Raw genomic sequence first — 17,176 nt, 5'->3', positions numbered from 1 at the left:
ACACCTACATGCATACATACAAATATACGCAACAAAAACTTCCTTCACGAAAAAGAAAGCAAGCAAAGGCCACAGCAGGGGAAGTTCAAGGAAGCCATTTATTCACAAGAAAGACGGGCGAATGCATTTCGGCGTAGGTTTGCCTTCTTCAGCGCCCAAGCTTTGCCGAGCGTCCTGCCCTCCATTTGAAAGTTCAAAGGTGCTCCGCCCCCATTGATGTTAGCACACCTGTTGCCTGTCCTACGATCTTTCAATGGACTGCAACACCCAGAATAACCTGTTGGGAACCCAGGTAAGATGCGCTGGGGGAAATGCTGCCAATTGGTTTGCGCTCGATGCAGGACACTGCGCAAAGGAAAAGCCGAATTTTCCTGCTTGTTATTCAAGTGATGGTAGCCTCCTCGGGTCCCCAACTGCTCCAACCTCACTGTAAGGAAGTCCAATAAGCGGGGGCAGAGAGACAGTGCTCGCCGCCCTGTGCGCGGTAAGTACCACACAGCCGCCAGCTTCTCCCCCCACACAGCGAGGCGGGCCCAGGCTGTCCAATAACTCGGAGAAAAAAGACTGTCAAACAGTAGGGTGCCAGTGAAGTCCGGGCCACTTTGTAGAGCAGGGGCCTCTGAAGCACGTCTCTGGCCGACGTGAATTGTATGCAACAAAAACTTCCTTCACGAAAAGGAAAGCAAGCAAAGGCCACAGCAGGGGAAGTTCAAGGAAGCCATTTATTCACAAGAAAGACGGGCGAATGCATTTCGGCGTAGGTTTGCCTTCTTCAGCGCCCAAGTAGTATACATACATACATGCAGATTGGGCTATTCAAGTGCAATATACCACACTTTTCTTTAGTCCGCCATAGGGCACTGGATCAGTCCAATTCCGACATTGTGTTTTTTTCACTGTAAGTGATGGATTTTTTGTTTTGTACATGTGCACATCTGCCTTAAACGTTCTGCTTTCATTTCCTATTTAGTTTTATTTATTCTTCCAGTGGTTCATTTTTTTCCTAAACTTTTGTTTAGCAAATATTCACGCCACTACTGATTGTGGTATTGTTTACATTGTATTACTTTTACACTTTTAATATTTAATGTATATTTGCCACAAAAAAACCAGTCCTGGTCTTTGCCAATTGTTGTTCTCATTCGTTGCAACTACAGGGTGTATATTGACTGATTGTACGGAAATTAGTAGAAAGGTTAGTAGTTTTTTCTTCTTTTTTGCTATTCTAATCATATTTGCCAGCGTGCTGCAATACAAATTTTGAAATACCTCAAATAAGTGTTTGTTCACCCTCTTCTGGCAAAATGATTAATAACTGGGATGATTTGTCTCTCTGCAGGCTTCATTCAGGCTCTAGTTACAGAGTTATGGTCTGTTCTGGAATGCGGAAGAGATGATGTTCGAGTAATTTACCCAAGATCCATCCCGGTAGACCCTATTGACAGGAGCTGTCATAAGGTGAGAAGTTCTTATGAATTCCTAAATGTCCATGTGACTGTCATGCCCAGTGCTGGATCCCCGTGCATAATCTGATTCCAGTCATAGGTCAATAGACTCAGCTAGATTGTACATTTACCTCATACTTTTAAACTGTTTCCTACTCTAAGCCTTCAGCTTCTATTTAATCTTTACGTCTACCTTTGTTTTCTCTAAAGTGTCAATAAATTGTATTTGGGGCCATTTGTTGTCACTTACCAGTCTGTTTTACATCTTCCACCATTGATTTTGGCAGCTGGACCAGTCTGCCATTAGTTTGGTCTTGAAAACACCTTTGTCAAACGTGGTGAAAGGTTTCTTGCAAGGCGAGTTTCTCACCACAGTGGCAAGTTACTTTCCAAACAACTGTCTTGTACAACAATGGTGCACCTGAAGATGGTGTCAGACTAGCATGCCTGAATTTAGCAGCTAGACCCACACCATTTGCGACGCTTCTACCATTGGAAAGAGAGCATTTGCCCACAGTTCAAAAGCGTAAATAAGAAGAAAAAGCACAGATGGGAGGAAATGACTTCCTTTTTGTTCTAATTTTTTTTTTACCGATGCGTGATCCATTATTTTTGTATCCCACATTATTATCCTTTTGGAGGTATAACTTCTAGAAGGGAGCATGATAATTAAAAAAAAAATCCCAATAAAAAGAATTAGCAAATGACAGAGAAATGTGTTGTAATATTTGATATATTCTTTCTAAAGGTAGTTTTGTAACAAAACGGGAAACCCAGTAATCGCCGGATACCTGGGGCAGTTAGTAGAACAAGGAACAGAGGTCCATAGTTGTTGGAATGTGCAGAAATGATGTGCTGTCAAATAATAATTTTAATCAACTAAACAATTAAAGTGACAAAAACAGCGCAGGGAGTGCCTTTACAGAACTACATGCTCGGTGCTCCTTCATTAGTGACACACACGTGTGATAAATCTGATCATCTTATGTGTCAAAATAACAAGAACAACACGATCCTTCGTAACAAAGCATATATAAAACAAAATAATTAAAAGTGCTGTCCAGGTTCAGAAAAGGGGGCAAGTAGGTGAGCTCACCTGAGAAGAGTAATACCTATTTATTTATTTATTTATTTATTCAAAGTTTTATATAGCGCAAACAAGATCTTTACAGATATCAGAGCGCTTCACGGGGGGGAGTGGGCTACAGGAGGGTGACTAAACATAATAATTGGATACAGTATAGTAAACGATAGCATAATAGGATAACAGTCATGTGCTGATAAGATACCAGTAAGCACTCAGATAGACAATAAAATAAGGCGGTGCAGAGTCTTTGATCTAGCTACAATAGAGATCATGAGATAACAGTAAACACTCAAATAGACAATAATATAAGACGGTGCAGAGTCTGATCTAGCTACAATAGAGATCATGAGATAACAGTAAACACTCAAATAGACAATAAAATAAGGCGGTGCAGAGACTTTGATCCAGCTACAATAGAGATCAGTAGATACCAATAAACACTCAAAATAGACAATAATATAAGACGGTGCAGAGTCTTTGATCCAACTGCAAAAGAGGTCAGGAGGGCTCAGGCTACAAGGATATCTATATCACTAACTTAGAGATACAGAGAACAAGGGGTAGGGGCAACAAGGGGGAGATTCAACATACTAATGTGCACCGTATAGTAATGGGTAGTAGGTGAGTAGCATAATAGGAACACAATCATGTATGAATATGAAGTTATTGGACCATCAAGTAACCAAAGTTACAAAATCGGTGCAAAGTCTCTGAACAACAACAATAAGGATCAGGTGAACTTGGCCATAAGGATGGCTTTCACTTCTTTCTTGAAGAGTGCAGTGGAGGAGATAAGCTCCCCAGCAGACATCCATTTGTCAGAGTAGCTTGTGAATGGTAGTAATAGCAGTAAGGAAATTGCTGGGGCCAAGGTACTAGGAAACATCAAGTAGATATTCTTTCTAAAAGCATTCTTTTTTTTTTTTTTTGATCAAATATATTTTTATTGAGTTCCACAAAGCAATGTTATACATACAGTATATGAAGAAACAAAAAGCTATGTCTAGGCGCCCGTCCCCGTCCCAGCAGCGCACCCCTCTGAGTGTCCATAAAGTGAGGCAAGTCCGGGCGCCCTACTATGCTTGCTTGGCGGAGGGACATGCCCCCCTGCGGCCATCCGAACTCTTTTCCACCAACTCCCCAACAGGCCCCCCCTCCCGCCCAACCCCAACGGTATCCCACCCCCTCACCAACCCCCCCAACCTCCCTCCACCCGCCCGGTGTGTTCCCTGTAGCGCCTAAGGTCGGTTGTACTGTGTAGAGGCTAGACTTTATGTTCCGCTCTGGTCTTTTCATCTCTAAACCCCTCCGCCAGTTTCAGGACCCGGAGATACCTCGGGCAGGTGAGCTCCGTGAATTCTTGGGAGAGTAGAGAGATAAGTGGTTGCCATGTTGCCCTGAAGGTGTCGGAGGACTGAGTAAGCGAGGCCTGTATCCTCTCCATCCCCATGATGTACCATAACCGATGTAACCACCCCGTGTGTGTGGGCTGCCTGGTGGACCCCCAGAGTGATAAGATGTGCTGCGTCGCTGCCCCCATTGCCAGTCCCATCTGTTTTCCCCTCATGGACTTGAGGGGGAACGTCAGGTCGTTCGGCAGTCCGAGAACAGCATAAGCTGGGAATCGTGGAATGTCGGTGTCAAAGTGAGTGTCTATGTCCTTAAGTACCGCTGTCCAATATTCCTGTACCTCGGTACAGTCCCACAAGATGTGTAGCATGGTCCCCGTGTGCCCGCACCCTCTCCAACATTTAGGGTCTTTGCTCGGATTCCCCTGATGCAGACGCTCAGGGGTCAAGTGCCAGTAGTAGGCGATCTTGACCGCCGCCTCCCTGCTAGCGGTATTCCTGGCCGTGTGATGAGCACGGTGGTATACGGCTCGCCATTCTTTAGCTGAAAGAGCGCGTCCCAGTTCCCTCTCCCAGCGCCTCTGCCCAGCAGATTTCTCCGAAGGGGGGGGCGGGGACAGCATCTGATACAGCTCTGTGATAGACCTTGTGTCCGATGTCTTGGTCACAATCCAACGCTCATAGGGGGTGAGGGGGTGTCCAACCAAAGGCGCCACGTCAGCGTGCGTTAGCCAGTGCCTAAGCTGGAAGTACTGGTAGCGGAGTGGCTTATCCAATGAGTAGTGTGCTGTCACGGCGTCCCATGTCATGAAGCCCTCCGTGTCGAAGAGGTGGCCCGCGGAGCGACATTCGGATTGTCGCCATTGTGGGAATGAGCTCGGGAAGCTGCCAGGGGGGAACGCCGGATTGTCCAGCAGAGGCGTCATGGGGGAGGGAAAGGTCGTCAGGCCCCTAGGGACCGCGGTAGCATCCCACACTTGCAAAAGGGTCCTGGTGATAGGAGATCTTTTGAGGTACTGTGGTCTGTCTGGGCGCGCCAAATAGGGAACCTTCCAGAGGGGCAGGCCTGCCATGGCTCTGTCCTGGAACAACCAGTGTTTCTCCGAAGTCGGTCGGGACCACTCCAGTAGGAATCTAAGCTGAGCCGCGTGGAAGTAGCGCTTGAGGTCCGGAACCCCCAGACCCCCCTCCGCCGTCGTCCTCATGGCCAGGTCGCGCCGCAGTCTGGACCTTTTATTCGCCCATATATAGTGATGCAGGGCATCCTGTAGTTTCTTCAGCATCCCCAGTGGGGGAGTGACCGGGATGGTCTGGAATACATAAAGGATCTTAGGCAACAGGGACATTTTTATGGCCGCCACCCGGCCCAGCCACGAAAGCGGCTGTTGCTTCCACCTCGCAATGTCCCCCTGAACTCGCGACAGCAGCCTGGTGTAGTTAAGGTCGACCGTTTGAACGGTTGACGGCGTCAGGTCTATCCCCAGGTACTGCACGGTGGTGCTGACCTCCAGCCCTCCTATGTGCAACGAAGCCCTGTTAGCCGGTCGGGTGTTGCTACCGAGCGGCAGGACGACGGACTTCTGGATATTCATTTTGAAGCCCGACACTGCCCCGAACGCGGTCATTTCCGAGAGGAAGGCCGGCAGAGAGACCCGAGGGTTATCCACCGCCACCAGAATGTCGTCCGCGTAGAGGCTGATGGTTTGCTCCACTCCTCCAAACCTGATCCCGGTTATGGCACGGTTGTCCCGAACCCGCTGGGCAAATGGCTCGATATAAAGGGCGAACAGGAGCGGCGAGAGTGGGCAGCCCTGCCGCGTGCCTCTCTGGATGTCGAATGGCTTAGAGCTGACCCCGTTGACTTTGATGGTCGCCTTCGGGGACGTGTAGCATCCCGCCACCCAGGAGCGGAATCGCGGACCCACTCCGAATTTGGCCAGCGTCTGTTCCAGGAACCCCCAATCCACCCTGTCGAACGCCTTCTCGGCGTCCACCGAGAGCAGTGCTGCGTCCGAGGCGTTGGCGTACGCTTTGTCTATGACATGCATGATGCGCTTTGTGTTATCCGCGCATTGCCTGGAGGGGACGAAGCCCGCTTGGTCAGGGTCGATAACGCCTGGCAGGCACGGGCCCAGCCGGGAGGCCAGGATGCCCGTGAAGAGCTTAAGGTCCACGTTGAGGAGCGAAATCGGCCTATACGCAGCACAGCGTGAGGGGTCTTTGCCCGGTTTCGGAAGGACCACGACCTCAGCCTCCAACATCCCCCTCGGGATTGAGCCCTGGCCCTCGAATGAGTTGAATAGCTTTGTAAGGACTGGCGCCAGGAGGGGGCAGAAGGTTTTATAAAAGCCCGAGGAGAAGCCGTCCGGGCCCGGAGCCTTCAGGGGTTTAAGACGGGCAATGGCCGCTATGACCTCTTCCAGGCGGAAGGGAGCATCCAGCGCGGCGGAGTTCACGTCATTAAGGGCGGTGACCTCCATGGACTCCAGGTAGGTCTTCCCCGCCTCCTCCCCCACGGTCCGATCGGCGGCATATAGCTGCTCATAGAAAGTCCGGAATGCCTCCGCTATGCCGTCATCCTCTCGGACCTCGCCGCCACCGTCTCCGCGTATCACAGGGATCTGGGAGCGGACGGTTTTGGCCTTGAGTTTGCTAGCCAGCAGGCGGCCCGTCTTGTCTCCCCCCACGTAGTACGTGTGGCGGAGGCGGAGCGCCGCGTATTCCGCCCTATCTAGGTCTAGACTCGCCAGTTGCGCCCTGACCGCTTTCAGCTTGCGCCAAATCCGGGGGGCTCCCGTCCGGCTGTGAACCCGCTCCAGTTCTAACACCTGCGTCTCCAGGTCCCGTCTCCGATCTTTTCGCTCCTTATTTTCTGCCGCGGCGATCGCTATGATTTCGCCCCTAATGACCGCCTTGAGTGCCCCCCATAGTGTCGCCTGGGTTACCTCTCCCGTGTCGTTCTGGTCCAAATAAGTGGTGATGCTTTGGGACAGTTGCTGCACAACTCCCTTGCGGGCCAGTAAACTTTCCCTGAGTCGCCACTTGCCCCTACGTGGAGGAGTGCGCGGGACGGTTAGTTGAAGGGTCACCGCGTCGTGGTCTGAAAGTGCCGCCGGTGTAATGTCAATGTCCCGAACCATGGGTATTATGTCAGTCGAACCCAGGAAGTGGTCTATTCTAGCATATGTGTGGTGCACATGAGAGTAAAAGGTGTATCCCGGGGCAGTGTGATGTTTGTCCCGCCAGATGTCAGTCAGCCCCCTGTCCCCTAACCACTGCTTCCCTGTCGCCGACAGCGCTCCGGAGTCCCCAAACCTCTTCCCGGACCTATCCTTCTCATTATCCATGACCAGGTTCAAGTCCCCTCCCACCAGTACCAGCCTCATATCGCCCGAAAGCGCTTCAGACAGCGCACCTTTCAGGAAAACCTCCTGTTTGGTGTTGGGTGCATAAATGGAGCCTAGCGTGAAGGAAGAGGTACCTACGTGTATCGTGTGTGCCAGGAGCCTGCCCTTGATTTCAGCCACCTTACTCCCAACCCGCCCTTTGAAGTGTCTGGCCACTAGTATAGCTACACCCGCTTTCTTTTCGCTGGTCGCGGAGTAGAATTGGTGGGGGAAGGCCCTAGCTTTCATACGGTGCCAATCTTTCGCCAACAGATGCGTTTCCTGTAACAGACATAATTCAGCCCCAGAACGCTCAAGGAAAGAGATGACTGCCCTCCTTTTGATGGGGTTATTGAGTCCCTTGACATTGAGTGAGAGGATACTTATGCTGTCAGCAGCCATAAGTATGCGTGCGTCTCTCCCGCCGTGACCCAATCCTCCAGCCAGCCCAACCTCTGGTACCAGATGCCAATCGATAGTGAACACACCGAGCTCCCCCCCTCCCATCCTCCCAAGCCCCAACTCCCCCCCCAACATTCCCCCTCCTCCCTCCCCCCCCAACTGGTGAACGTAGTCCCAGGCCAATCATGAGACAGTCTAGGCCTGTGGTAGATGAGTCAATGAGTGGGTGTGTGGCAGTGGCGGCTCGTGGCCCCCCGACCCCCCCCAACCAGGAGCCAAAACTTAGCTGATGTCGACCTTCACCAGGATCCACTTAGGAGGCTGCGCCCGTGTCTTTGGATACTTCATGGATTGCTGCAGCCTGTTCCAGGGCCACCGTGTCTGGATCGGGCTTGAGAGGCTTCTTCCGCTGTCTGTCCCGCCGCACTGTCCGCCATCCGTCCCTCGACGTCCCGGGGGGGCCTGTCCCGGCCCCGGAGGACTGCCGGTCCGCCATGTCGTCCTGGAGCGGGTCCTCGTGGGGGATGCCTAGCACCGTGCATGTGTCTCGTAGGGAACGCAGCTGGTGGAGGGCGCCATTCCACCTAAAGACCAGGCGAAACGGGTGTCCCCAGGAATACGGGACCCCCTCTTTACGCAGGAAAGTTGTGGCAACCCTAAACTCCCTCCGCTTTTGTAGGGTGGACGCAGCCAGGTCCTGAAAAAGTTCCACATTGTGGTCCTGGAAGCTGAGGGGTTGCTTGTGACGAGCCTCCCTCAAGATGCGCTCCTTTAAAGGGTAGTCCGGCAGAAAGGCCAGAATGTCCGGCGGGGGGCCCTGGGTCCGGCGGGCCGGGCCCACTCGGTGGGCTCTGTCAATACGGACCGCGAAGTCCTCTCCTTCCCCCAGCACCATTCGGAAGAGCGATTGCAGGTATCCCGCCATGTCGTCCCCCTCCGCCTTAAGCGGCACATTCCGGACTCGGATGTTATTGCGCCTGGAGCGGTTCTCCAGGTCCTCCGCATGGGTCTGGAGATCTATTTGCTGGTCATGAAGGCGGACGATCTCCTGCCGAAGGAGTTCTATTTCCTCGCTACGTGCCTGGCCCGAGAGCTCGTTGGCCGCTACTCTCTCCCCCAGTTCGTCGACGTCCCGTCGGAGTTCCTTGTGCTCCCCGGTCATTTCCTGCCGGAAGGTTTGGATATCTTCTTTCAGGGAGGCGAAGAGGGTTTCCATAAACTCCTTGGTGGCTGGTGTCTCGCCAACCGGGATGTCTTTCCCCTTAGGGGGGGGCGTTGGCGCTGGCTTGTCCGGGCTTTTGTCAGGCTTGGGGGGTCCCTTGCCCAGCATCTCCGAGATGTTGCGGTTCCCCTTGCGGTTCGCCATGGTGAACCCAACCGCAGGCCTCAGCCCGGCCGATGCTCCAGGTACGTCCGCAGGGGGGTCCCTGTGTGCTCCGGCCGTAAACCAGAGGGGCCGATAGCTTGTCCCTGGGGCCGATCCCCAAGTCCTCTATACTGCTGCTTCTCCCAGCTCGCGATGAAGGGCCTGATGCCCGCTTGGTAACTCTGGGCCACAGTCCGCCTGCTCGGATCACCACCTCCTAGGGCCTGCCGCCCCCACGGGCCGTCCCCAAGGCGCAGTTGTGCCGCCGCCTCGTGTGTGTCTCTGTGAGTCGCTGGCCTCCCCCTGAGCACCTCTCACCTCTCCCCTGTGGGCGCCGACCGGCTTCACCGGCCCGTGGCGCAGCAGGGCCGCGCACCCTCCACCGGGCCCACGCCGGGGCCTCCCCCAGCACCGAGGGCTGGCTGGCCCGGTACCTCACTGTCCGTAGGGCCGCAGTTGGATGCTGCTGGATTGCGTTCCCCGGCTCCCACAGACACCGCCTGGTCCCCCACCGGCTCCCGCCTCGTGCTGCGCTACTCGGGGTCCACCGCCCTCACTAGCAGTTCCAGGGGCCCAGTCTCGCCGTAGTTTCTGGGCCTCCTGTGTCTCTGAGTCACGGCCCCCTCTTCATATGGGTCCGATGGATGTCTGTGCCTCTGTGTGTGCGCCGCGGCGCTGCTCTCGCCGGGAGGGGGGGAGGGGGAGGTCCGCAGCCGCTCCCCCGCTTCCCCCGGTCTGCGCACTGTTCTCTCTTCGCCCCTGCCCCCGGGCCCCGTGGATTCTCGCTGCCTCGCAGGGGGGGGGGGGGTCCGCACTCCCTACCTCCGGTGCTGGGGTCGCTCGTGCTCTCGGTCGCCTCCTGGGCCTCGCTCCTTGTTGTCGCCGGCCGTTAACTTGCTCCGGCCGTGCCTTCCACCACCAGGCCCACGCCGGGGCCTTGCGTAGATCTGGGGGCCGGGAGCCTGGCACCGCCCTCCTCTCCGCCAGACCCTGGGACGCCTCGCTCGGAGCTTCGCTGTCCGGACCCCGCGTATGTCACCGGGGGTCCTGATTTCGCCTTCCCCGTTCCCGCGATGCTGTGGAGCGGCCCCGCCGGGCCTCCAGGTGCCGGGGTGCGGGACGGGGCCGTTCGCGCCTTTCGGCGGCGGCCAGGTTTCACTGCCTCACGGCGCCGCACTCGGGATCGAGGTCCAGTCTGCGGCTCCCCGGCTGCAGAGGACTGCCGGGTGTCTGTCTGCTCGCTGTGGCCGGCTCAGTCAAGGCTGTGGTCCGCTACTGTCCCTGGTGGGGGATCGGGCCTGGGGAGCCTCCGCGGGACACGTCCTACCAAGCCGCCATCTTGGCCACGCCCCATCCTAAAAGCATTCTTAATAGAGGCGATAACGCACAGTACAACATATTTTCTAGCGGATACATTTAACTACATGTAGATTTTATATTTAATTTAATTATTTATTGAGTTAATACATTTATAAGATTCCATTGGCCTACTGCACAGATCGTACCTGTCACTGTGTTTTCTTATTTGCCTTTTTATATTTATTGGCCACTACGGCCATCTGAAATGATTGTATTCATGATAATGTTTGCACCCAGAATGCATGAGTTTTCATTTGTTAACACTGAATTCATCTTCCGTCTGACTCTCTCCCGACCTCCAGAAAATGTGCATTAGCAAAATCATACTTCTCATCTGTGAAACCTGTCGGCTTTTCCAGTGCTTGTTCTTTCGCCTCAGGTGGCCACATGGCATGTTCCTGATCGCATGGTGGTCGTTTTTGAATGAATTCCATGAAAGCAAAAGAAAAACCATTCCAAGATGGTCACCGTGTATGGACTTCGATGCACCATGGCTGTTTTGAAATTTCTTTTCTGGCTTTTAGCAGATTCATGCAAAGATGTCCACCATATATGCGTCCAAATGCACAGTGTCTTTATTGAAATGTTTTTTTCTATTGGTATTCATTTTAGCATTGCTGATGAGGCTTGCTCATGTATGCACAGTGACCTTCTTGGAGAGGTGTAAAAACCCTTTAAAAATGGCACCCACAAAATACATTCCAGGCAAATTTGACTGCGAGTTGCAAACCCGCGCTGGAAGTGGGATGATTTTAATAAAGTTAGCGGGCAAGAAAGGATGAGGGAGCAGGGAGAAATGCTGAAAGAAAGAAAATAGTTGATTGTCTGCACTGCAATGCAAGGTCTGACGTCAGCAGTGGAAGGATACATGTCATTCATTCAAAACCAGGTGGCATGAAACCCCTCCTAGTTCTGCATGGCAATCACAAGAATAAGGAGGAAAACTATTGAATAGGCAGCAGGGTGAGCGAGACAAGAAGGTTTTCATGAGGAGGAGGCGAGGAGGGACACACTTGCCAGTAAGTCTGTATTGGATGCAGTTGGTCTGCGAAAATGCTAGGCATAAAAATGCCTGGTGTCATGGAGTCGGTTTCATTAGTTAAAATTATGACTATATGTGATGGTACATAATTTCTGCTCGTTGCAAGCACTAATTTACACCATGCTTGCAGACATTATACCATGACTGAATGAACAGATGGCTTGCACCGCAAATAAGAATTAATATCATATCAAAGTCCCAAATATAGATATATAGATAATATTTGTGAATAGTATTTCATCACAGTTTAATCCAATTCATTGTATTGCCTATGGTTCTGTTTCTCAAGTAGTGAATTTAGGTCTTTGTTCTTATCCATCTGAAGTTATTTTTACAGAGTTGTTCTCATATTGGGTTCTCACTTCATTACCAAGGTCCACTCAGTCCAAAATCGTCCTTCCTCTCATACTGATCCTACCTCCAAACAACGTGCTGTGGATAAGCTTGGTATTCACAGGGCAGTTAGCATCGGCTTTGCTAGCAGAATTTTGCTGCTGCAATTTTTGGTTTGTGAATTTGGGTTTGACATGGAATTACCTCAAAACATGGGTGCCTTCTGTCAGCCACTGGGCTATATAAGCGATTTCCTCTGATACTTTCCTAATTGCATTCTCGGGAGGGCTCTTGAACCGTTTTTTTCTAACTGTGCAGTGTGGTCCTGAGCTGATTTTTGGTGGATCATGAAAGTCCAAGCAATAAATAAAGATGACGTAAAAAATCTTAATTTATGTTGTCGAATTTGATGCACTTCAAAGATAGATGTCAAATATCACACTTTGTCTTCTGACAAATTGCTACCTGATTTTTTTTTAATATGGGGATTAGTGTTTACAAATTCCTCTCACTTTGCAGTCAGAGAAAGAAAAGTAAAGTCAATTATGTCACAATCTCGCTGGGGTACAATGAGTGTGAAAGGAAAGGCTGTAGGATGCCCTTTTTCGTAACCCAGCACTAAATATAAAAACCTGTAAATAAATTGTTGACATTCAGCAGTTAGGAGCAAAAATGAAGCTGTTTGACTGAAGTGTGATGGAAATAAAGAGTTTAATAGGATCAAAACAAATGATGCGTTATTCTGTGATGCACAAATGACCAATAGTCACTGAAACACAATTTCCACACTTTATCATTTGTTTGCATTATAGCGTTGTCAGTAAAACTGTATGTCCGCAAATCTAGTGGCCATTCAATGGAAAATGTGCTGACTGTGAATGAGAGTGCGCTGCCATGTGATGTCTTAGTTGCGTTAAAAAATCGCTGCCTCGTGTACATTAAAGCTAGGTGGGCGCAAAAGTTTGTTCTAAAAATTGTGTTGTGGTTTGAAAAACGTATAGGAAGCACTGTTCTAGAGAGATGTCTGCATCCTAAGAAGAGGCACAAGTTGGAAGATGTTTGATATCTGCAAAACAGCCTCCAGAGCATAGCCCTTCACATTCACCTTTTATTAGTGGTAGCAGATGAGATCAGAAAATAATTTGGCATTCATCATAAAGATGTTTTCTTCGGTCTTAGGGCCAGATGTAGGTAGCCAAATACCGGTCGGTAACGGCCGAATTCGGCCGTTACCGACCGGTATTTGGCTTTTGAGATGTAGGTGCCTGAAAACAGGCCATTTCGGTAATTTTACCGAATCAGTAAATATACCGGTCGGTAAATTTACCGACCGGTATTTTTACAGAATCGGTAAAATCGAGATGTAGGTGGGACTCTTCTGAGTCCCACAAGCCCTACAAAATCGGTAGTTTACCATCAAATACAAGTTGATGGTAAAATACCGATTCAGGTGTGCATGCACATGTGTGCATGCACACCTGTGCCATATGACAGGCAGACCTGCCCTTAGGGCAGGTCTGCCTGCCACATGGCACCTGAACCCGTTTTGGGGGTGCTAGAGGGTGTCAAAGTGACACCCCCTGCACCCTTGTAAAATTCGGTATTTACCGATTCGGTAAATACCGACCGGTAAATGCCCAATCATTCCTATGGGCTTCAAAGCCCATAGGAATGAATGGGCATTTACCGGTCGGTATTTACCGAATCGGTAAATACCGAATTTTACCGATTCGGTAAATGCACATCTGTATTTACCTACATCTCGGTACTTATATTTTACCACTTCTTAAATACCGAATCGGTATGATTCGGTATTTAAGAGGTGGTAAAATAATTTTACCTACATCTGGCCCATGATGTGGTAAATGCAGTTTCTTTTTTTTCACGAGTAGTAGATGTGTGCCATGAGGGTTTTGACCTGATCTTTATGTTAGAAGAAATGGGAGTAGGAAGTGGCTGAAATATTTCTGGTTATCTTTATTACTTTGGCCATCTTCCTTTCACCGTTCTCCCCTATGGGGCTTGTACTCCTACCAGTTTTCTCGGTGCCTGCAGAAAGTGGAGTGTCTTCTTGCTGGGTAGGTGGGGAGTTTGAGAATAGCGCGTCATTGGCCATAGCGGAGTAATAAAAGTGCCATCTGGTAATCAAGTCATTTGTAAAACAGGAACTATTTTCTGAACTAATACTCGCTTTCAGCGTGCACGGCTCTGAACTGAAGCATCAAACATTATCCCTTGGAGCAGTATTCAGAAGTACTCACACTTGATAGCTATAAAACTAACAACACGCCCTTCGATCGGTTGCCTTTTAACGTTCCCTAAACAATTAAATTAAAGGATTTCTTTAAAAGGCTTATGGCAGCACTTTACTGTGCCTAATGGGAGAACTGGAAAGGTACTTTAAATGAAAACAATGCACCGTCTAGCTTTCCTTGGAGGTTTTTAACTGTGCAGATGATTGCAGGCTACTTTTCTCTGCGGAGGCGGTGTTGTCGGTGTGCCATGTATAACTAAAAGTAGAATTCCCGCAGTGATAATGCCTTCAGAGGAACACCTTCAATGGAAAGGCAAATAGCTTTTAGTATAGGTGGCCCTTACCATGAGTAGAAATAATTGCAATAGAGATCTGTGAATGGAGTTCATGTGTATGGTGTTCAGAAAAGACCCTATTTAGACTTTCACAACAGTGAAGATTACCGAATATTTGTATAATTCAATTTCCTCAAATAAGGCTCCTCCTACCGAGCGCAATTCACTAAAACAATAAAATAGATTAGTCAGTCATAGGGAAAAACGAGCAGTAGCGTCTGTGTTGTCAGAAGAGGCTCTCATCTGTTTGTGCAGGTGTGCTTCAAATCTCACTTCCACCACTGGACTGTGCATCCCATCATAAAATACAATGTTTTAACAAGCCTTTGCAATGCAATAAGTCTCCCATTTACGCGAGTTTGAGCTATTGGGATTGTAAATGACAATGCCTTTTATTTATGTTTTGGGTCAATGCCAATAGCTCAAACTCATGTAAATGCGGGACATGTTGCATTGCAAATGCTTGTTTAAATGCTAAGCCGGAACGGCGGACGTTACTTGGCTGGACACTCTCCCTTCCATGAATACTGGAACCGGACGAAGGCTCAGCTTTCGTCCTGCCAGGTAGTCCGATTACAGGCAGCAGAAAGACAGTTGTGGAAAAACACGCTTGGCAGAGAGCTGTTCTGTGCCCTCAAGGTAATGCAGCTCTCATTTTGCATAACCTGCCCAAAATGTATCCCGTGCTGAGGGGTGAATACCGCTCAGACGACCGGCCCATGTGTGCTAGCACCCACGTTTGAAAAGAAACGGAGGTCCCAGTGGCAAGTGAAAGAAGAGCTGTGTCGGATGGTAGTGTGGACGTTATAGGTGAATAAAGCGCGGCTCCCGTGTTGATAACATTAAAGCGGGCGCCGTTCTGTGAGAGGAGGAATAATATTGGACAGTCAGCAGCCACATAGCTAAAGCACTGCATGCCCGCTGCTTTCAAAACCAGCGGAAGCAGTGCAGGTCATGCCTGCAGTAAGAGAAACTCATCAAAGAAAATAGTGCTTACAGACTAAATAACACGTACCGTGCAACAACCGAAGTAAAAGGGCCAGTCCTCATGGGAATTTACAAATGAAGGCAAGGCAGTACAGAGGAGGGACTAACAAGCCTACTTACGAATCAGTAGCCAGCATTTACGAAGGACAATGACACTAGCCAATGAAAATACGGGCGGAGAGTGGGCGGCTTCAAGTGCATACTCCAATACTGCATGCTTTGCAGCAGCACAGGCTCGACTGAAAAACAACTCTTAGACAGATTGCTGCGCTGCCGCACTGTGACTGTGTTGGTGGGCCCCAGTGCATAAAAGAATTACGAGGAAGCTTCATGCCCAATCGTATGAGCCATACGTCTAGCCTCACAGGCAACATTTGTTTGGGCCAATGCTGACAGTGTGACACTGTTTTAAATCTTGGGTAGCTCTGCCTTATTGGATGGTAATATGCAGTATCCAAAAATCAGGGCCTTATCACTTAGAGAAGATAATTTCAACCGGAGATTTCAGCATTTGCACCAGGAGCATTACTCAGTGTGCGGAAAAATTGTGGAAGAAAGACCGATGCTTTTGGTGAATTTTATCCTCTTCATTCCAGACTAAAGGGAATTGTCATACTTACGGGTGTAACGCCGATGCCTTCAAACAGATGGAAATAAGTATCTTTTAATGCTGTAAATGTTCGGTGTCAGATCACCAACTACTGAAACAACTACCAAATGCACTTGAAGACATAGCTCTGGCATAAGAGGCAGCGGTTGAGTTTACGTGGCCAAGGTGGAAAAGGTGCGCCGGGCGCAAACAATGCCAATGCGCCCCATTATGGTGAATGTGCTGCCCTGGGGGCAGCCGCGAACTCGCGCTGCCCCATGGCAGCGCATTCATGTGAAAACACAGAGCAGCTGGTCTGCGTTTTCACAGTGCAGACGGCATTCGCCTGCACTTTCAAAGAGGATTAAAGATCCCCTTGCAGGCGGGTGCAGTCAGTGACTGCACCCGCCTGCAAGTGGATGTCTGGGGGGTCCATGGGACCCCCTTTACCTCCTGCAGATGTCTGCTTTCAGGGGGCACACTGACAGTGAGCCACCTTTTGAATGGTGCTCTGTCAGTGTGCCTCCTGAGTCAAAGGAGTTCCCTCATTTGCGTAAGTCACACCCCTATGCAAATGAGGGAACACTCTCTGTTGATAGCGCTGGCACTTTAAATGCGCCAGCGCTATCGGTATTATAGAAGGGGACATACAAGAGTCTGCGCCCCCTTCTATAATACCAAAGTGCCCCTGGGATGCACAAAGTAGGCCCAAACGCCCGTTGCGTCCCGGGGCACCTTATGTAATACGGCCCCAGATAGTTTTGTTTAATCCAAGTTAGGGCAGTATCTGTATGTAAGCAGACAATTTACGCATCATTATGTCCTCTTTTGGCCATTGGATTAATGTTGGTGTTAAGGCTTGTAGTTTTATTGAAATGGTACAACATCTCCATAATATTAGATTGTTTATCTAACTCAAACCTCCGTCTGTGTAACTGGCAGTTGTAGTCCTGTCTACAGAGTATGAAAAACGATCTATTTATATTTAACAATAATAGAACACACCATCACCCATGGGTCTCCTGGCAATGGACTGCAGTTGTTCAACATCAATTTTGAAGTGGATAGTTCCTTCTGGTAATTTAAAAACACAGGAGGTTCAGCAGTCATGTGCTATCCCATGGTAAATCATTCAAGAGCAATGGGAGTCTTCATGGAAATGAACAATTGACTACCTACTTCTGTTGAAACTGGTCCCCTATTCGACTACACGACTAGTGCACATGCTTAGAGAGCTTGATT

The 17,176-nt window shown here is 49.9% G+C and overlaps 1 protein-coding gene across 2 annotated transcripts in view; it reads left to right on the top strand.

Moving 5' to 3' along the window:
• Window positions 1-17,176, top strand: part of TBC1D32 (TBC1 domain family member 32) — a 940,667-nt gene that overhangs the window by 499,334 nt on the left and 424,157 nt on the right. For both annotated transcript variants that reach the window (XM_078648467.1, XM_078648468.1), the window contains one exon: window positions 1,340-1,458. In XM_078648467.1, the coding sequence (XP_078504593.1) occupies window positions 1,340-1,458 (119 nt within the window). The remainder of the gene's footprint in view (window positions 1-1,339; window positions 1,459-17,176) is intronic.

Source organism: Lissotriton helveticus, chromosome 6, assembly GCF_964261635.1.
Source record: "Lissotriton helveticus chromosome 6, aLisHel1.1, whole genome shotgun sequence".
Lineage (NCBI taxonomy): Eukaryota > Metazoa > Chordata > Amphibia > Caudata > Salamandridae > Lissotriton > Lissotriton helveticus.
Note: the sequence above shows the minus strand (reverse complement) of the source record. Positions and strands in the feature narration are given on the sequence as shown.